A 14,668-nucleotide genomic window follows, 5' to 3' on the forward strand; every position below is an offset into this window, starting at 1 on the left:
ACTGAATTGATTTTAGACCTAAACCACAGGGTAGTAATTTGTATTTAGCCCTTCTTTTATCTTCATGAAAGCTGAAAGTGAGGAATGTATCAATTTGAAGAATATCTTGTAAAGTTATGAGGAAGCTTCGGGTCAACAGGTAAACTTCCAAAAAAGTTGCATATCCTTCTCTAAGAATGTCAATCTTGATTTCCAAGAAGAGTTAGCTGTGGTTCTTGGTGTGGAAAGGGTGGACAAGCATGATAAGTACCTAGGCCTTCCAACAGAAGTAAGTTATTCCAAGAAGGAGGCTTTTCAATTTATTGCAGAGAAGACTAGAAACAAAATGAAAGATTGGAAAGATAAAATGCTGAGTACGGCAGGAATGGAAGTGATGATCAAGTCGGTGGTTCAGTCAGTGCCTACCTATGTAATGAGCTATTTTAAATTGCCCAAACATCTTTGTCAGGAAATGCATCGGTGCATGGCGGAATTCTAGTGGGGTGATTCTGAGAAGGGTCGCAAGATTCATTGGCTAACCTGGGATAAGTTATGTACCCCAAAGGAGGAAGGTGGTCTGGGATTTCGTAACATGGAGCTGTTCAACCAAGCTCTACTAGCAAAACAAGGTTGGAGATTGCTAAGATATCCTGATTCATTGCTGGCCAAGACATTGAAGGCAAAATACTTTCAGGATGGTGACTTCCTGAATGCTAGGGTTAGCCCGGGTGATTTGTATACATGGAGGAGCCTGATAAAGGGTAATGAGCTTTTGCAAAAGGGTGCTCGATTCCAAGTGGGGAATGGCTCCAGCATTTCAATGTGGTATGATCCCTGGTTACCCAGGCCCCATACATTCAAACCATACAACATGGTGATGGAAGGCTTAGAAGAGCTGAAAGTTTCTGATTTGATTGACCTTGAGTCCTGAGAATGGGTGATTGAGTGGTTGGATGAGATATTTACAGAGGAGGAAGTGAAGCTAATTTGTAAAATCCCGTTAAGCTTGAGAAACCCGGAAGATCGGCTAATTTGGCATTATGATAAGCATGGCATGTTACGGTGAAGAGTGGGTACCATGTAGCTAGGAAATTTTTGGCCCCAAGCTCCACAGCTCAGTCCCATGATGAGATAAGGAAGTTATGGAGGGCGGTTTGGCATGCAAGGGTTCAACCAAAAATTCGAGCTTTTGTGTGGCGCTTGCTGAAGAACATACTCCCAACCAAAGATGCTTTGCGTAGAAGAATTGGCATGGAGGAGCAGGTATGTGTTTTTTGTCATTGTGATATTGAGAATGACCTACATGTGTTTAAGCATTGCAACATAGTTGCATGCATGTGGCTCTACAACCCAATTGGGCTACGTGCTAGGAGCCATGCAGCGACGTCAATGAAGGACTGGATTATGGATGTAGTTGGGACACTTAGCAAGCAACAGGTTGATATCTTTTTCATGTTATTGTGGACTATTTGGTATGAGAGAAACAGATTGGCGTGGAATGGTGGGACTTTTAATCCCATGCATGCAGTCACGTGGTTAATGCACTTGTTGGAGAATTATCAATCTTTACACCCAGCCAAGACATCAAGTAAGATGAATAGAGGGGGTGTAGCTAAATGTTTATTCCCTCTTCATGGACGACTTAAAATCAACATAGATGGAGCTTTCTGTGCTGACCGAGGAAGTGGAGGAGTGGGGGTTATTATCCGTGATGAGAAGGGCAGTTTCAAGGGTGCATGGTCGAGATTTATACCCCATATGGGTCAACATTCCATGGTGAAGCGGAGGCCTGCAGAGCAGGATTGTTGCTAGCTATTCACCAAGGGTGGAAAGAGGTTGAAATTGAAAGTGATTGTGCGGTCTTGGTTGCTGCCTTGAACCATAATGTGGAGGATAACTCGGAGGTAAGTCGAATTCTTCACGATTGTAAAGAATATTTGTAATTTTTTTGACTATTTTAGAATTCGACATATATATCATGAAGCAAATAGTGTAGCTCATAGGTTAGCTCACTTTGCTAGTTTGGATCATGTTGTGGATCTTTCTTTAGATGAGGCACCTGGATTCCTGCAGGATGTACTCTATGAGGATAATTGTAACACAACTATGCATGCTCGAGGTTCAGGTATTACGTCCCCCTTGATGCGGCAAAATATAATTAATAATAATATGAGCGTGGGGATGAGCCTACCAGCGTGATTGGGTTTCAAACCTCTTTTATCAAAAAAAAAAAAAAAGGTCGAGCAACATAAAAGTAAACATACCCACATGTTCGTATCGACGAATGGACGCTACCGAAGCAAAGGAATGCTCTTGAGGAGGCTGAATGCGCCGCCACAACACGTGAAGCCCACGCGCTGCCTGGCCGACTTCAAAACCATGAAGATCATCACCATCCAACTTAAAAGATCACAACACGATGAACAACTTTCATAACTGGCACCAATGCCGATTTGATCTAGATTGAGCTAGATCAAGCCGGAAAAATCTCCACTGTTGAACTTCAAACTGTGATTTCTCGCTCCACACTTCGAATCGATCTTCAAGGCTTGCATGAATCGATCCAAGAGGAAGAGAGCTTCAAAATCTATGTAGTCTCACCCGCTGCCATGGCTGGAGGAAGAAACAAGATCCGGGTCGGCGCTGCCTTGATTTCTGCCGTCCGATCCGCCATGTAAGGTAAAGCTGAGAGCAAGCCAGTAGCTGGGAGAAGGAGAGAATGAAAATCTGAGCCGATTGGTGCCGGTTTCGCGAGTCGGGTCGGGCTTTCTAGAGAGAAAAATCCGGAAGATTTCCAAAAGAGGAAAGTATGAAAATAAAATCCAAAAAATCCTATTTATACAAAATTTCCAAAAATAGAAAAAACTTCCGCTGACCACAACTTCTTCATACGATCTCCGATTTTTGCGTACCACATATCCACAAACTCGTATCGACTAGCTCTACGACTTTCGTGAAGGAAGTTTTTGCAGGAACCTAACGAATAAAAAATCAATTATTGACTCCTCGAAAATAACACGTTTCGAGTAATTATTCATCCGAAACACTTTTACTTCACCCACGAAACAGTTAATCGCACAACAACCCACATAATAAAATTCAAAAATCACTAGAAACTTAATAATTAATTTCAGGGGCATTACAAGCGCGACACAGTCGGTTTTGTTGTTGACGTGCATTGTGCAATTGACGGCTTTGGGAGACCGGCGATCTGAGTCGCCGGAGGCCTGGGTCGAGCGCCAGAAGTCAGTAACAGTGGGAGAGAGGCTGTCTGAGTCGTAGGAGAAGATATAGTGGATATGCTTGTAATTTTATACTAAATTTTATCTAAAATAATTTTTTTACTTTTAATTGGCGTAAGTGAACACACAAATCTTACTAGAGTAAATAGGTTCATATTGGCCTAGATTTAGGCATTTGGTCAACGTCCCAGATAAATTTTTTTTCATTTTCTTATTTTCGTTAAATTTGATGCACCTAAAACCGAAAAATGCGAGTATGCGGAGGGGGGGTGTCGCTGCGTCTTTGGCGCGGCACTGTGCTGGACTTCGGGTAAAAAAGGCCATTGCGTGCCTCCTTGTGGTCTTTCCCAGTACCTCCTTTTTAAAAAAAATAAAAATAAAAAAAAAAGAAAAATGCGAGTATGCGACAGTGAAGGTGACAAGCCAGCTGTTGTGTTTTACTGTTTTTTACGGTGTGCCGTGCAAATCTTAGCGTCCTACGAAACAATAAAAATAAAAAATAATTTTGCCTTAACGGAGACATCTACTTACAATTTTGCCTTCCCCTGTTTTGTTTATATGAAAAAAAAATAAAAAAAAAATACTCCCGTATCTTCCGGTGCTGGAGTTTGGGTTGTATCGAACTGAGGGCTCAGCTCCTCAGCCAGTTTTGAAGAGAAGATCTCTGCGGCAGCCCCTACGCACATGTTGTCTGTCTTGTTTATTCTCAACAAAAACATTCTTCAGACTCTCTTCCAAGCAAGGTACTTTTCTTTTTCATTCAATTCTTGTTTCTGGGAATTGGGTTCTCTCACTAGCTAGATCCTTTGTTCATTTCATGGCACTTGAGACCTTTTGGATCTGGGTATTTGTTATTTGGTTTTGAGGATCTAGGTTGATGTTGTACGCTTCGGTTTCCTGTAGGATTTGTTGTCAAGTGCTTTGAGTTGATGTTTTTGTAAAGGGTGGGTGTCTTTTGTTATATTTTTGAGAGCTTAGTGGTTTGCTAATAGGTGGTTTGGTTATGTGAATACAAATGGAATTATTTGTGGGTTTGTTTTGAATGAATTGTAGGTGGGCTTTGGAATGCTATCAATATTCGCCGATTGATATATCGATTTGAGCTGAATCAGAACTGGGTTTTTTTTTTTTATTGATTTTGGGACTTGTGTTGTCATTTGGAATATCTTGAGGGTTTTGTGATTGGAATCTTGTGGGTTGAGACCATGCCTTCCACACATAATCATGCAGCAGGTTCTTCTTCACCTTTGACTTCATTAGGTCGCTCCATTTGGACTCGGCGAGAACAGTGTCATTCCGTTGAAGATAATCATGAGTCTAGTGCCCAGGAGTTAGAGCTTCAATCTTTTCAGAAACATGTTGCAGACCTTTTTCATGACTTGTCGGGTGTTGGTGCTGATGAGCTGCTCTCTATTGCATGGACTCAGAAGCTTTTAGATGTTTTCATCAGCTGCCTAGAGGAATTCAGAGGTATCTTTCTGAAGAACAAAGAAGATATTTCTAAACCGCCCATGGACCATTGGACTGATGCATACTTAGATAGGAGTTTGAAGGCACTTGACATTTGCAATGCAGCTCGTGATGGGATTGATAAGATTCGTATGTGGCATAAGCATTTAGAGATTGTTCTGTGTGCCTTGGATTCTCGCCAGAGGCCATATTGTGAGGGCCAGTTCCGTCGAGCAAGAAAGGCTTTGATGGATTTGGCACTTGAAATGCTTGATGGGAGAGACTCTGGGTCTGCATTTTCACAGCGGAATTGGTCGTTTGGGCGTCACAACACAAGAAAGGATCGCCACCGCCGTACCTCATCAGGACATTCTCGCTCTCACTCATGGAGCATATCCGCTTCTTGGTCTGCAGCTAAGCAGCTGCAATCAATTGCAAACAACTTGGTAGCACCTCGTGGGAATGAAAATGCTGCGACCAATGGGCTTGTAGGATCTATATTCACAATGAGTTCTGTGCTCATGTTTGTTTTGTCGGCTCTTGTTGCTGCAATACCTTGTCAGGATCGAGGTCTTAATACTCAGTTTTCCATCCCTCCACAGTACTCCTGGGGTATCCCCCTAATCTCGCTTCACGAACGGATAATGGAAGAATCTAAGAAGCGAGAGCGTCAGAGTTCCAACGGATTGCTGAAGGAGATTTATCAGGTTGAGAAATGCACACGCCACATGACAGACTTTGTTGATCTGGTTCAATTCCCATTGACAGAGGAACAGAAAATGGAACTTGAACAAGTACTTGAGGAGTTAGCATCGATCTGTGAAAAGTTTAAGAATGGATTGGGTCCACTGGAACGCCAAATTCGGGATGTATTCCGCAGGATTCTGAATTGCCGAACTGAGGGTCTTGAACTTTTGAGTAAGGGAAGCAATCTGGAGTAACTTAAAATAGATGAGTTTATGAGCATGAAATGTACAAATTTGCGAATACATTTTGTCTTGCATATTTCCATCTTTTGCAAGGAGAGACAAGGACATAATAAGGTCAACAACAGTACAAAGGTTAAGCAAGCATCTTGTTATACTCTTTAATTTCCGTAAAGTGCATAGTATTTTCATTGGATCATTACTGATTAGTAAAATGATTTTACTTTGTTGGTTGTTTGTATTTTGTGGTTTCTTTTTTCTCGTCCGTTACATGTTAGTTACATCTTCAATTATGTGACAGTTCGCACATGTTATGTTTTTGGAGAGTTATGTTATTCTTTGATTTTGGTGGGTACCTGGATCTCATTGTCATGGTATGTTTCGCTTTTCACGACGTCCACTTCATAACGTCTCTCCATGTGTGTAGTTCAATCTTATCTAGTTGCATGTATGGCCCCTTGTACAGCAGTTTGATAGTTATAGCATATGGTCATAAATTCAGTCATAGTCTCTATTGCACCTGGTGGGTTATTGGTTGATGGTGGCAAATTATTCTAGAGGAATTGATCCATGAATTTGCCTTATTTTTTTAACCAGTTAACGATTGGTTGAAAGTTCCAAAGAGTATCATGTTCCATCTTTTTAATCGCGGGTCCGCATATAAGCTTTTCAGATGAAGTCGGTCAACTAACTAGCAATTTTGGTCCTGAACAAAGTTGTTTGGAAGAACGTGAATGATTGTTGCCATTGCCCCATGTTGGAGAAGTTTGAGAGAGACCGAAATCAACTAATCAAGAGTTCCCAGTTTATACAAAATGCAACCAATAAGCTATGCGTATGTATAAAACTAACGCTGAAGTTCTACATATCATTCTCAAGGCATCAAATGCTACAGAAGTTTTTGGTGTGATACATCATGCACAACTCCTCTCATAAATAGCATATAATACTAATAATATTGGTATGAATTAGTCAATCCTCTACTTCTATCAGCTTGCCGCTCAAGCAGTACAAGGGCAACCAAGCTTTCTGTAAATCAGAAGGTTATTTTCATTTTCTACAAGACTGATTACAATCAGAAGGATCTTCACCACATGCTGTGATTGAAGTATAATCACCATTAGCTGTACCAAAATCAATTCAATCTTGAGCTGTACTACACATCTCTTTACAAGTCCACTTCGAGTACTGAAAGATAACTACCAACAGTTAATTTTCTCCACTCCTCTTCCTTTTGGTATCTATGAACCCTACATGACTGAGCTCCAAGTATCTATATGACTGAGCTCCAAGCAATTCCTTTAAATAACTTGATTCCACAATACATACTAGGTAACATATCTACCAGTGCACGGACTGCACTCTCCGAAGAACACGTGCAGGTCTCCTCTTCTCCACGACAGGAATGAGATTCTCCATGAGCTGCATGCATGAAGTATGAAATCAGAAAGGTCACTGTCATTATGTGGCCAAGTTATATCCAAATAAATCAATGATTGAAATGCAATTTGGAGTTGAAGTATTTGTCTGACTACTAGATACTAGATTGAGTTGCAAGCTATATAACTCTGTACTAACTAAGTATACCACTTACCTAAATGCCTTTTTCTGAGTTAAGTAAAGACTGACTCCCTATAAAGATCTCCCATTTGACACTTTCTATATATCTGTCTCCATTATCGGCTGCATAATTTTCTTTTTCTTAAACGTTTTTTCTGGGGAAAAGAGGGGGGGGGGGGGGGGACATCCTCAACACCACCATAGAAACACAGTAATGTAAATTGTATTCAAATTACCTAGATAATTCGTCTCAGACTTCCAAGTCGGTTAATTCTAGTTGGAACATTAAGTAGGGCCGGTAATGTCGTGGAAGAGTTCTAATAATAGAGAATAACTTGGCATTTTGGGAAAGGAACACTAGATAAAAGAAAACAACTTGTGAAAATTTCTTGTCTGTGCTTCTTCATAAAAATAAGATAAAATAAAAAGAAGGCGCATAACATGATAACACATTATTCTGCTAAATGGTGGATTGGATCAAGTATATGAGAAAATGTAACCTATTTATATTTGGATTCAGGAGAATGACAATTTCGCTAAACAAATGACACAGTGAGTGGCTTAGGGATGACATAACGTATTCCTTGTTTGCATAGTTAATAAATGTGTGGAATGTCAATTAATGATTTTCAGGCACAGATGGCTTGTAGAAGTGAAACCAGTTTTTAATTAAAACAATCAGGCAAAGATATCAAAGGGTGGCAACTTAGGTTCCAGACACAGGCACAAATTTAACCTGAACAATATTCTAAATGCTTCAGAAATTTACTCTTGTTATCACCCCTTTTATTGCATAAAGTTCAGTTATTAAGAGATTGTTTATTGATTTGCCTCATAAAAGTTTGGGTTCACAAGCCAAATAACAAATACACTAGTTTGAGTGCTGCGGCATCTGGGTTCCCCCGTGCCAAATTGCCAATTAATGCATAATCAAGAACACATAGGAACTGCCGCATACACACAGCTGTTTAGTTTTTTGTTTTTTTTTCTTAACCAGATACCACCATTCAACAGTGCCAAAGATATTCGAAAACATGATTTACACATCATGACATTTCAATGATATAATATTTGATTTTATGCAAGTTATCATGCCTCTTAAGTTCTCAACAGGGCAGAACCTAACTAACACTATATATATCAAGCAGAACATGAACTTTTTCATCGAATGTATGCAAAGTTTTATTTCAAAAAGATTTAGAAAGGATTCATGAAATAGCATAAGACATACCTTCTTATACCTCTCCTTCTTCTGCTCAACCTGCAGTCAAACATTTGATAAACTTAGAAAATTCAGAATGGACCGTGATGTAGGCATGAATCAACAGACGTTACAATGGAAACAGAAGCAATATGACCAAGTCACATCAATTTTGTGATGATTGTTTACAGATCATCAACATAAACAGGACCCAATTCTTTGTAGACTTGCAATAACCTCCTGATCCAAATCACATGCTTAAAGCTCTACGAAAAGTAACCGGCCTGGACTAGACAATCCTAGGGTTTATGGTATAAACCTATGACCAAATTTCGATAAAATCAGACTAAGATCGATGATGGAGGACGATCATACCTCTTCTCTCATGAGGCGTGCATGTTCCTCCTCCAGCTGCGTCACCAGAGATTCTAGCTCAACTGTGTAAGCCTAATAACATTGCCAAACACAATTCAATACTAACCGGAAAAACAAAACTGAATCGAAAATAATCTCAGAGTCAAAGGAGAGAGAGAGAGAGAGAGGAAAGAACCTGCTTGCGTTCCCTTGACCTGGCAGCGGATTCTCTGTTCTTGATCATCCTCCTCTGCTTCTGCTGCGTCGCCTTATCAAGCGGCGCCTCCTGCACAGCTCTCCTCTTCGTTCCTCTCCCACCACCACTCGTTGTTCCATTGTTGTTGTTTGCGTACACCAATTGACCTTGAGGCTGAGACGGCGGCGGCTGCTGCACTTGGAACTGCCCGTACCCGATCGGAACCACCGCCCCGGGTCCCACGCCGACGTCCTCCTCCCTCACGGCCCCAGCCCTGGTCAGAAAATCCTCCAACGTCATCTCCGCCCGCACCTGATCCGCCTCCCCCTCCGCGGCCTCGTCCTCTCCGTCAGCTCCTCCTCCTCCTCCTCCTCCGCCGGCGACGATCTCCTTCCAGACCTCCTCCACCGTCCTCCCCGGCGCGGCGGCCGAGGCGGAGGCTCCTCCGTCCATGGACGGCGGCGGCGGAGAGGCCGAGGGTTGGTCGTTGTAGATGTTCTTGAGGAGGTCGTCCATGGTGATGGAGTGGTTGTGCTTGTCGACGTCGGCGATGAGAGTGGAGAGAGAACATATAGAGGAGTCGCGTGGCAGATCCGAATTGGCCGTCGAGACTGAGACTAACTTCGACGACGCCATCGTCGCCGCCGGAATCGCAGCCGCTGATTTTTTCAGAATGAGAGAGAGAAAGGGAGAATTACGGTTTTTCTTGTGACCGGGAGTCGTACTAGGACTAGGACTAAACTCACTCGATCTGGTCTGTATTTGGGTTACCAATTTTAAGACGCGTTACTAAATTTGGCATCAGAAGTAATCATGACTAAATAATAAACGTGTCTGGTACAAAGCCCAATTAGATATCAGATGGATACCAATTAGATATCAGATGGCTACATCTATGATCTATCCATCTAGGAGAATCTTATCTGCTCACAATCGATACTATTTTTACTCCACGGTAAAAATGTGAAGATAAGACCTTTTATATATATATATATATTAAAAAAAAACAAGTGAAAAGAAGTTCGAATCGAGCCAAATATTAAGGTGCTAACTCTCGAAATTAACTTGAAGAGTTGAAAGTGTTAATGTCTAAAAGTTCGGCGGTAGCTGAACCTTTGTTAACGCTGATCCGGTGGGCGGATCGCTACTTGTGACGTTCTCAAAGCCTCCGCTACCTGTCAAGTAAAATACAAAGGGTGTCAGAGGGAGACCGCGTTGGGCGGTCTTCAACTCTCTGATGCCTAAGTTAGTCAATGTATTTATGTTGACAAAGTAACAGTAGGTAAGTATTGAATGCGTAATTAATGAGGAGAGAGGAGAGGACCTTTTATAGGTGATGAAGAGGTTGATCTTCTCTTTGTTTTCGATGTGGGACTGATATGCTTCAGTTCCCAGTTTCAGAAGCTTCTGATGCCATCTTGGCGCGGCGCGTGGCGGCGCGTCGACGGCGATCTGGAGGTGGTCCGACGTTGGGGCTGTAGCCCGCCTGGCGGTGTGTCTGCATGTCATTCCTTTGGTTGGAATTAGTACCTTTGGCGGTAGAATGAGCGTAGCCCATTAGAGCTAATTATGCTTGCAAATGTACATGTATGTACAAGTCCCCCAAGTCCCCAGTCAAGGAGGGCAATCTTGGTTGGGGAGTTGTTCGGCGGTTTGAAGCGTTTTCTTCCGCTAGGCTTGCAAGAGCATAATTAGTGTCAGTGCGTTGTCAACCGTTGGTTTTACTGAGCAAACGCTTTATACCCTTTCGGGTGGGCCCCTGCTAGGCCCCCCAGGGAGTCCCCCACTCCCCGGCTAAGATAGACCTCCGGATGGTCGGAAAATTGTTTGTTGAGGGGGAGCTGCACGGAGCAGAGGGTGTTGGGTAGCGAGCCCAAGCTTTAGGACCCAAATGACGGGGGTCAACGTGCCTGATCAGGGCCGTCACTACACCAAAAACCTCAACACACTACACTTTTTGCACAACGAAAAAAAAAAAAGTGATGTGTGATGAAGAAAAGTGAATCAGACAACATGTTTAGTAAACCTACGTTGTATAATGTGGTTAAAATTCTGAAGTTTTTGTTTAGAAGGCCATTGCACAACGGTTACAAGAATAATCTGTTGTGTGAATCATAAAAAAAATAGCGGCAGATTTCCCTCCTAGATAGACTCAAATTTGGCTCCAAATTGTACCCTAGATGCCACTAAATTGTACAACAGTTTAGTTATTTGTGTTGTAGGAGTATACTTGCAAATCATCATACAATGGTTTTTAATGTGCCGTTGTGCAAATGAGTGGCAAAATTTGGAGAAGTCTCCAAAATGGCATTCATTCCCCCCCCCCCCCCTCCCCCCCAAAACAAGCAAATTCGGCTTCAATGTTTGTCATGCTTGCAAGTTCCTACAACATAGTGAACTATTTCTGTTGTGTGAATGAAAAATGCCTAGCTTAAGCGCCAAAATTGACATTTTGATTGAATAGGCGAGAAATTTTCATCTTTCATTCCCTGAGCTATTAGCAATTCAGACAACGTAAATGTATCTATACGTTGTCTGAGTAATAAAGGGAAAAAAAAACAAAGTTAATGCTAAATGCCTCAGACAACTTGAGGGCACACTTACACAAAGTTAATGCCTTTTTCATGTCTGAGAGAAAAACTGGAGCTTTTCTTCACTCAGGGAAAAACCTGGAGCTTTTCTTCACCATCTTCTCAAAACACTTAAGCCATCACAAATCACCATCTTTCAAGTCTGAATTAGGGTTCAAGTGGGGTTCGATTTGGGGGTTTTTGTTCTGCTGAAAATGGGGATTGGGTTCTCACCAATTCGATTGGGGTTTTTTCCTGGCTTGCTCTCTGACCCGGACACAACGCGACCTGGTCAGCGACCGACCCGAACTTCCACGTCCGGCCACCGATAGACGACGGACGACCACCATCTTCTTCGTCTTGCCGTCGCCAACAGCCTCCTATCCTTGGATTGTCCATGCACTGAACGGAGAAGGAAACCCGACGACGAGAAGCCCGAACATTCACCGGCAACCTCTGCAATTTCCGGAGACCGATTAAGCTTCATCTGGTATGGAAACTCATCTTCATGCCATTCTCTACGTGTTAGGCTAATTGGTTTTCAAAATTGATGGAGTTTTGTCGACTTGGTTTCTTGGTTAGCTCGGGTTCGACGCGGTTGCTACGCCGGCGACTTCTCCGACGCGGTTGCTACGCCGGCGACTTCTCCGACGCGTCTGGGCTTGGTTTCTGGTTCGACTGCTTCCCTGGATGAGGCCTGACCTTGAGTGGGAGTTAAACTTCGAAGATTTCTGGGTTGTAGCACGAGGCATCATCAACTCATCACCAACCCAGTCTTGGCAGTAAGCTTTGGAAAACGAAGTTTCTGTTACAATACCAGAAACTAGCAAAGGTAAACGCAGAGAAGCAAGCCTGAAATTGTGGATTTGATTTCGTGTGCATAATGGGTTGTTTGTGTCTTGGCATGAATTGATTGAATCGTGGTGTTGGGAGTGAAATTCAAGTTTGAATGCGTGTAGAGAATGGGTGTCTATGCCTTGGTTGAAATTGGTCGAGTTGGATTGAATGGGTTGTTTGCCTTGAGTTGAATGACTTGTGATAATCAAGTTTGATGTTTTGATCCTACTGTTATGGCTGTTGGTTGTTCGGTGTTTTTGATGACTTTGGTTCAAGACCGTCCTACCATGGAATGACAGATTCCGAACTCGAAACCGCCAGGTGTGTAGTTCAATTCAACAAGCTTCACTTAGTGGATAAATAAGTGAATGGTGCACTTCAGCAACTCAGGTAATTATCTCTCTAATTTCCAACTTTGGCACCTCACTTTGTAAACTTTTGGTAACAAGTCAAATAATTCTCTATATGTTTCTATATATTACCAGCTTCGACATTTTTCGATAGCTTCTGCAATGACCATAAAATGATGCTCCTACAAGATCTACAGAGATTGGAAGCAGTTCTATATGTTTCAAGAGTACATCAACACAATTAATGATCTGTAATAGTTACTGCATCAATGTTCACGCCTCACAGGTTTAGTTGCCACTGATTTTGGAGTGAAACCTACTTTTGCTCTTTGGGTTAAACCTACAATCTTGCACAACCTACAATCTTGCACAACCTGATCTCAAGAGGTAGCTGTCTTGGAACAAGCTGTTGACGTCTACACCACTGAGTTTGAAAGGTTTATTAGGTTTATCAGGTATTAATGCTATTTCCTCTGTTGACTTGGTAACATTAGTTGATGTTATTATTTATGGTAATGATTCTTTTCACCATCTCTTCTTCTTAAAAAAAGCATATTACTTTCAAAGTTTCAATTTATCTACCCTTTCCTTTTAGCTAGTGTTTGATTATTTCTTTACACCCTTTCATCCCATGAATGCGTAAAAGTGAAAATTGACAAATAGATTTCATGGTATGCTGCTTCTGATCATGCATCATTTAAGTTTGCATGAACTGAGATAGCTAGCTAAATGCCAAAACGAAGCTGTGTTGTCTTCTTGGGCCGCAAATCTGACTTCAAATGTACTGCCCACTGCCGCTAGACTGTCAGCTGCTTATTTCTATATCAATTAATGTAATATGCATTTTTTTCAGTGAGGTTTTTGCGAATTCGCCCTTCTTTATTTCAGCAGAGGTTGCCGGTGCATTAGATGGAGGGTTAGATTCTGTTCTTTTTCTTTCTTTCCTTTTCTTTTTCTCCTTATCATGCTTCACTTCTCTATATTCAAAATATGTATATACATATATAATATATAATATTTATTCGCTTCCTGTACAGGAATAATGATGATTACAAAGAGACAACTGTTCCTGCCGGTAAAACACATGAGGTATGTTTCATATCTGTTGGACTCCTTTAATTTTGGGTGGATGCTACTTATATTCATTCAGATCAGCATCACCCTTTATCTAGTCCAGATGTGATTGAGGGATCAGTTTGAATGTGTGACTGAAAGCCCAAGTAACTGGGTAATGTGTTATTTGATTTATGATTTGTTGGTGTTTGTAAAAAAAAAAAAAAAAACTACAAGTTTTCAATTCTAGTACATTGAGAGTAAGGAAAATCTGAAAACTTGTCCATCTAAACTGAGTAATGTGTTATAAGATTTAGTCAAGCTTAGTATAGTAGGTAGTGAAGAAACTTAGTAAGTAATATAGGTTGAGAAACAACCTTCTTAACTAGCTGGTTTGTGGTATAGAAACAATCCTGCAATTATCTTATTCAGTTTCTCTGTCAAATATTATTGCAATACTGCTCCAAACTTATGGCATTTTGTAATTTCATCACTCTTATAGGTTTCTCTGTCTGTGGACTCGATAAATTCGTATATTGCTTGGGATTTTTCGCTTGTGCAAGGGAAGATAAACTTGGTATCGTTCCTAAATTTCATTTCATTACTCAGTGAATGTGTCTTCTTCTTTCATAGCCTGATGAAGTATTCTTTCATCTGTGATGTGAATGCTCTGGTCTTCTTCGTTTCCTGTAGTTCTCCGTTGTGTAACTCGTGCTATTTTCTTGTATGCCTGTTTGTTTGGAATGAGATTGGTAATGAGTCCAATAAAAGTTATTGATGAAATGGCAAATTTTAAACTGTATGAAGATTGTGTGAGGATGTTGGGTTGGAATATTCACTTTCTGGTCATTGTTCGACCCAAGGTTGCCATTCTGAGTACTATGAGGTTGAATATAGCAAAAAAGTGCTCGCTTTTCAGATTCTCCAGGAAATTTGGCTGCGTGGTTATAT

General features: G+C 41.4%; 3 protein-coding genes and 1 long non-coding RNA gene across 4 annotated transcripts; 3 read left to right on the top strand and 1 right to left on the bottom strand.

The window, feature by feature from the left end:
• Positions 1–571: 571 nt before the first annotated feature.
• LOC133744462 (uncharacterized) lies at positions 572–1,791 on the top strand. Its single transcript, XM_062172568.1, has 3 exons — positions 572–880; positions 1,048–1,242; positions 1,294–1,791. The coding sequence occupies exons 1-3, from the start codon at positions 572–574 to the stop codon at positions 1,789–1,791; spliced, it is 1,002 nt and encodes a 333-aa protein (XP_062028552.1).
• Positions 1,792–3,761: 1,970 nt separating this feature from the next.
• On the top strand, positions 3,762–5,837 carry LOC133741940 (protein ROH1D-like). Its single transcript, XM_062169649.1, has 2 exons — positions 3,762–3,964; positions 4,275–5,837. The coding sequence occupies exon 2, from the start codon at positions 4,427–4,429 to the stop codon at positions 5,609–5,611; it is 1,185 nt and encodes a 394-aa protein (XP_062025633.1). The 5' UTR covers positions 3,762–3,964; positions 4,275–4,426; the 3' UTR covers positions 5,612–5,837.
• Positions 5,838–6,434: 597 nt separating this feature from the next.
• On the bottom strand, positions 6,435–9,716 carry LOC133741941 (bZIP transcription factor 12-like). Its single transcript, XM_062169651.1, has 4 exons — positions 8,908–9,716; positions 8,733–8,804; positions 8,388–8,417; positions 6,435–7,018 (listed from the first exon to the last, which is right to left on the bottom strand). Exons 1-4 carry the CDS (start codon positions 9,541–9,543, stop codon positions 6,938–6,940), a joined length of 819 nt encoding a protein of 272 aa, XP_062025635.1. The 5' UTR covers positions 9,544–9,716; the 3' UTR covers positions 6,435–6,937.
• A 3,305-nt stretch (positions 9,717–13,021) lies between these two features.
• Positions 13,022–14,342, top strand: LOC133746500 (uncharacterized). The gene is made up of 4 exons (XR_009864201.1): positions 13,022–13,119; positions 13,518–13,580; positions 13,702–13,753; positions 14,220–14,342. It is a non-coding gene; the product is annotated as an uncharacterized LOC133746500 (long non-coding RNA).
• The last annotated feature ends 326 nt before the right edge of the window (positions 14,343–14,668 follow it).

Source organism: Rosa rugosa, chromosome 4 (assembly GCF_958449725.1).
Source record: "Rosa rugosa chromosome 4, drRosRugo1.1, whole genome shotgun sequence".
In the NCBI taxonomy this organism is placed as follows: Eukaryota; Viridiplantae; Streptophyta; class Magnoliopsida; order Rosales; family Rosaceae; genus Rosa; species Rosa rugosa.

Bases quoted from the DNA above. Each gene is read 5' to 3' on its own strand.
- LOC133744462 (XM_062172568.1), top strand. From the start codon at position 572: ATGGAGCTGTTCAACCAAGCTCTACTAGCAAAACAAGGTTGGAGATTG. The intron at 881-1,047 runs GTTTCTGATTTG...GTTACGGTGAAG, and splicing joins AAGGCTTAGAAGAGCTGAAA to AGTGGGTACCATGTAGCTAG. The intron at 1,243-1,293 runs GTATGTGTTTTT...CATGTGTTTAAG, and splicing joins GAATTGGCATGGAGGAGCAG to CATTGCAACATAGTTGCATG.
- LOC133741941 (XM_062169651.1), bottom strand. From the start codon at position 9,543: ATGGCGTCGTCGAAGTTAGTCTCAGTCTCGACGGCCAATTCGGATCTG. The intron at 8,805-8,907 runs GTTCTTTCCTCT...CAATGTTATTAG, and splicing joins GGTCAAGGGAACGCAAGCAG to GCTTACACAGTTGAGCTAGA. The intron at 7,019-8,387 runs GTATGTCTTATG...TCATGCATGCAG, and splicing joins AGAAGGAGAGGTATAAGAAG to CTCATGGAGAATCTCATTCC.
- LOC133741940 (XM_062169649.1), top strand. From the start codon at position 4,427: ATGCCTTCCACACATAATCATGCAGCAGGTTCTTCTTCACCTTTGACT.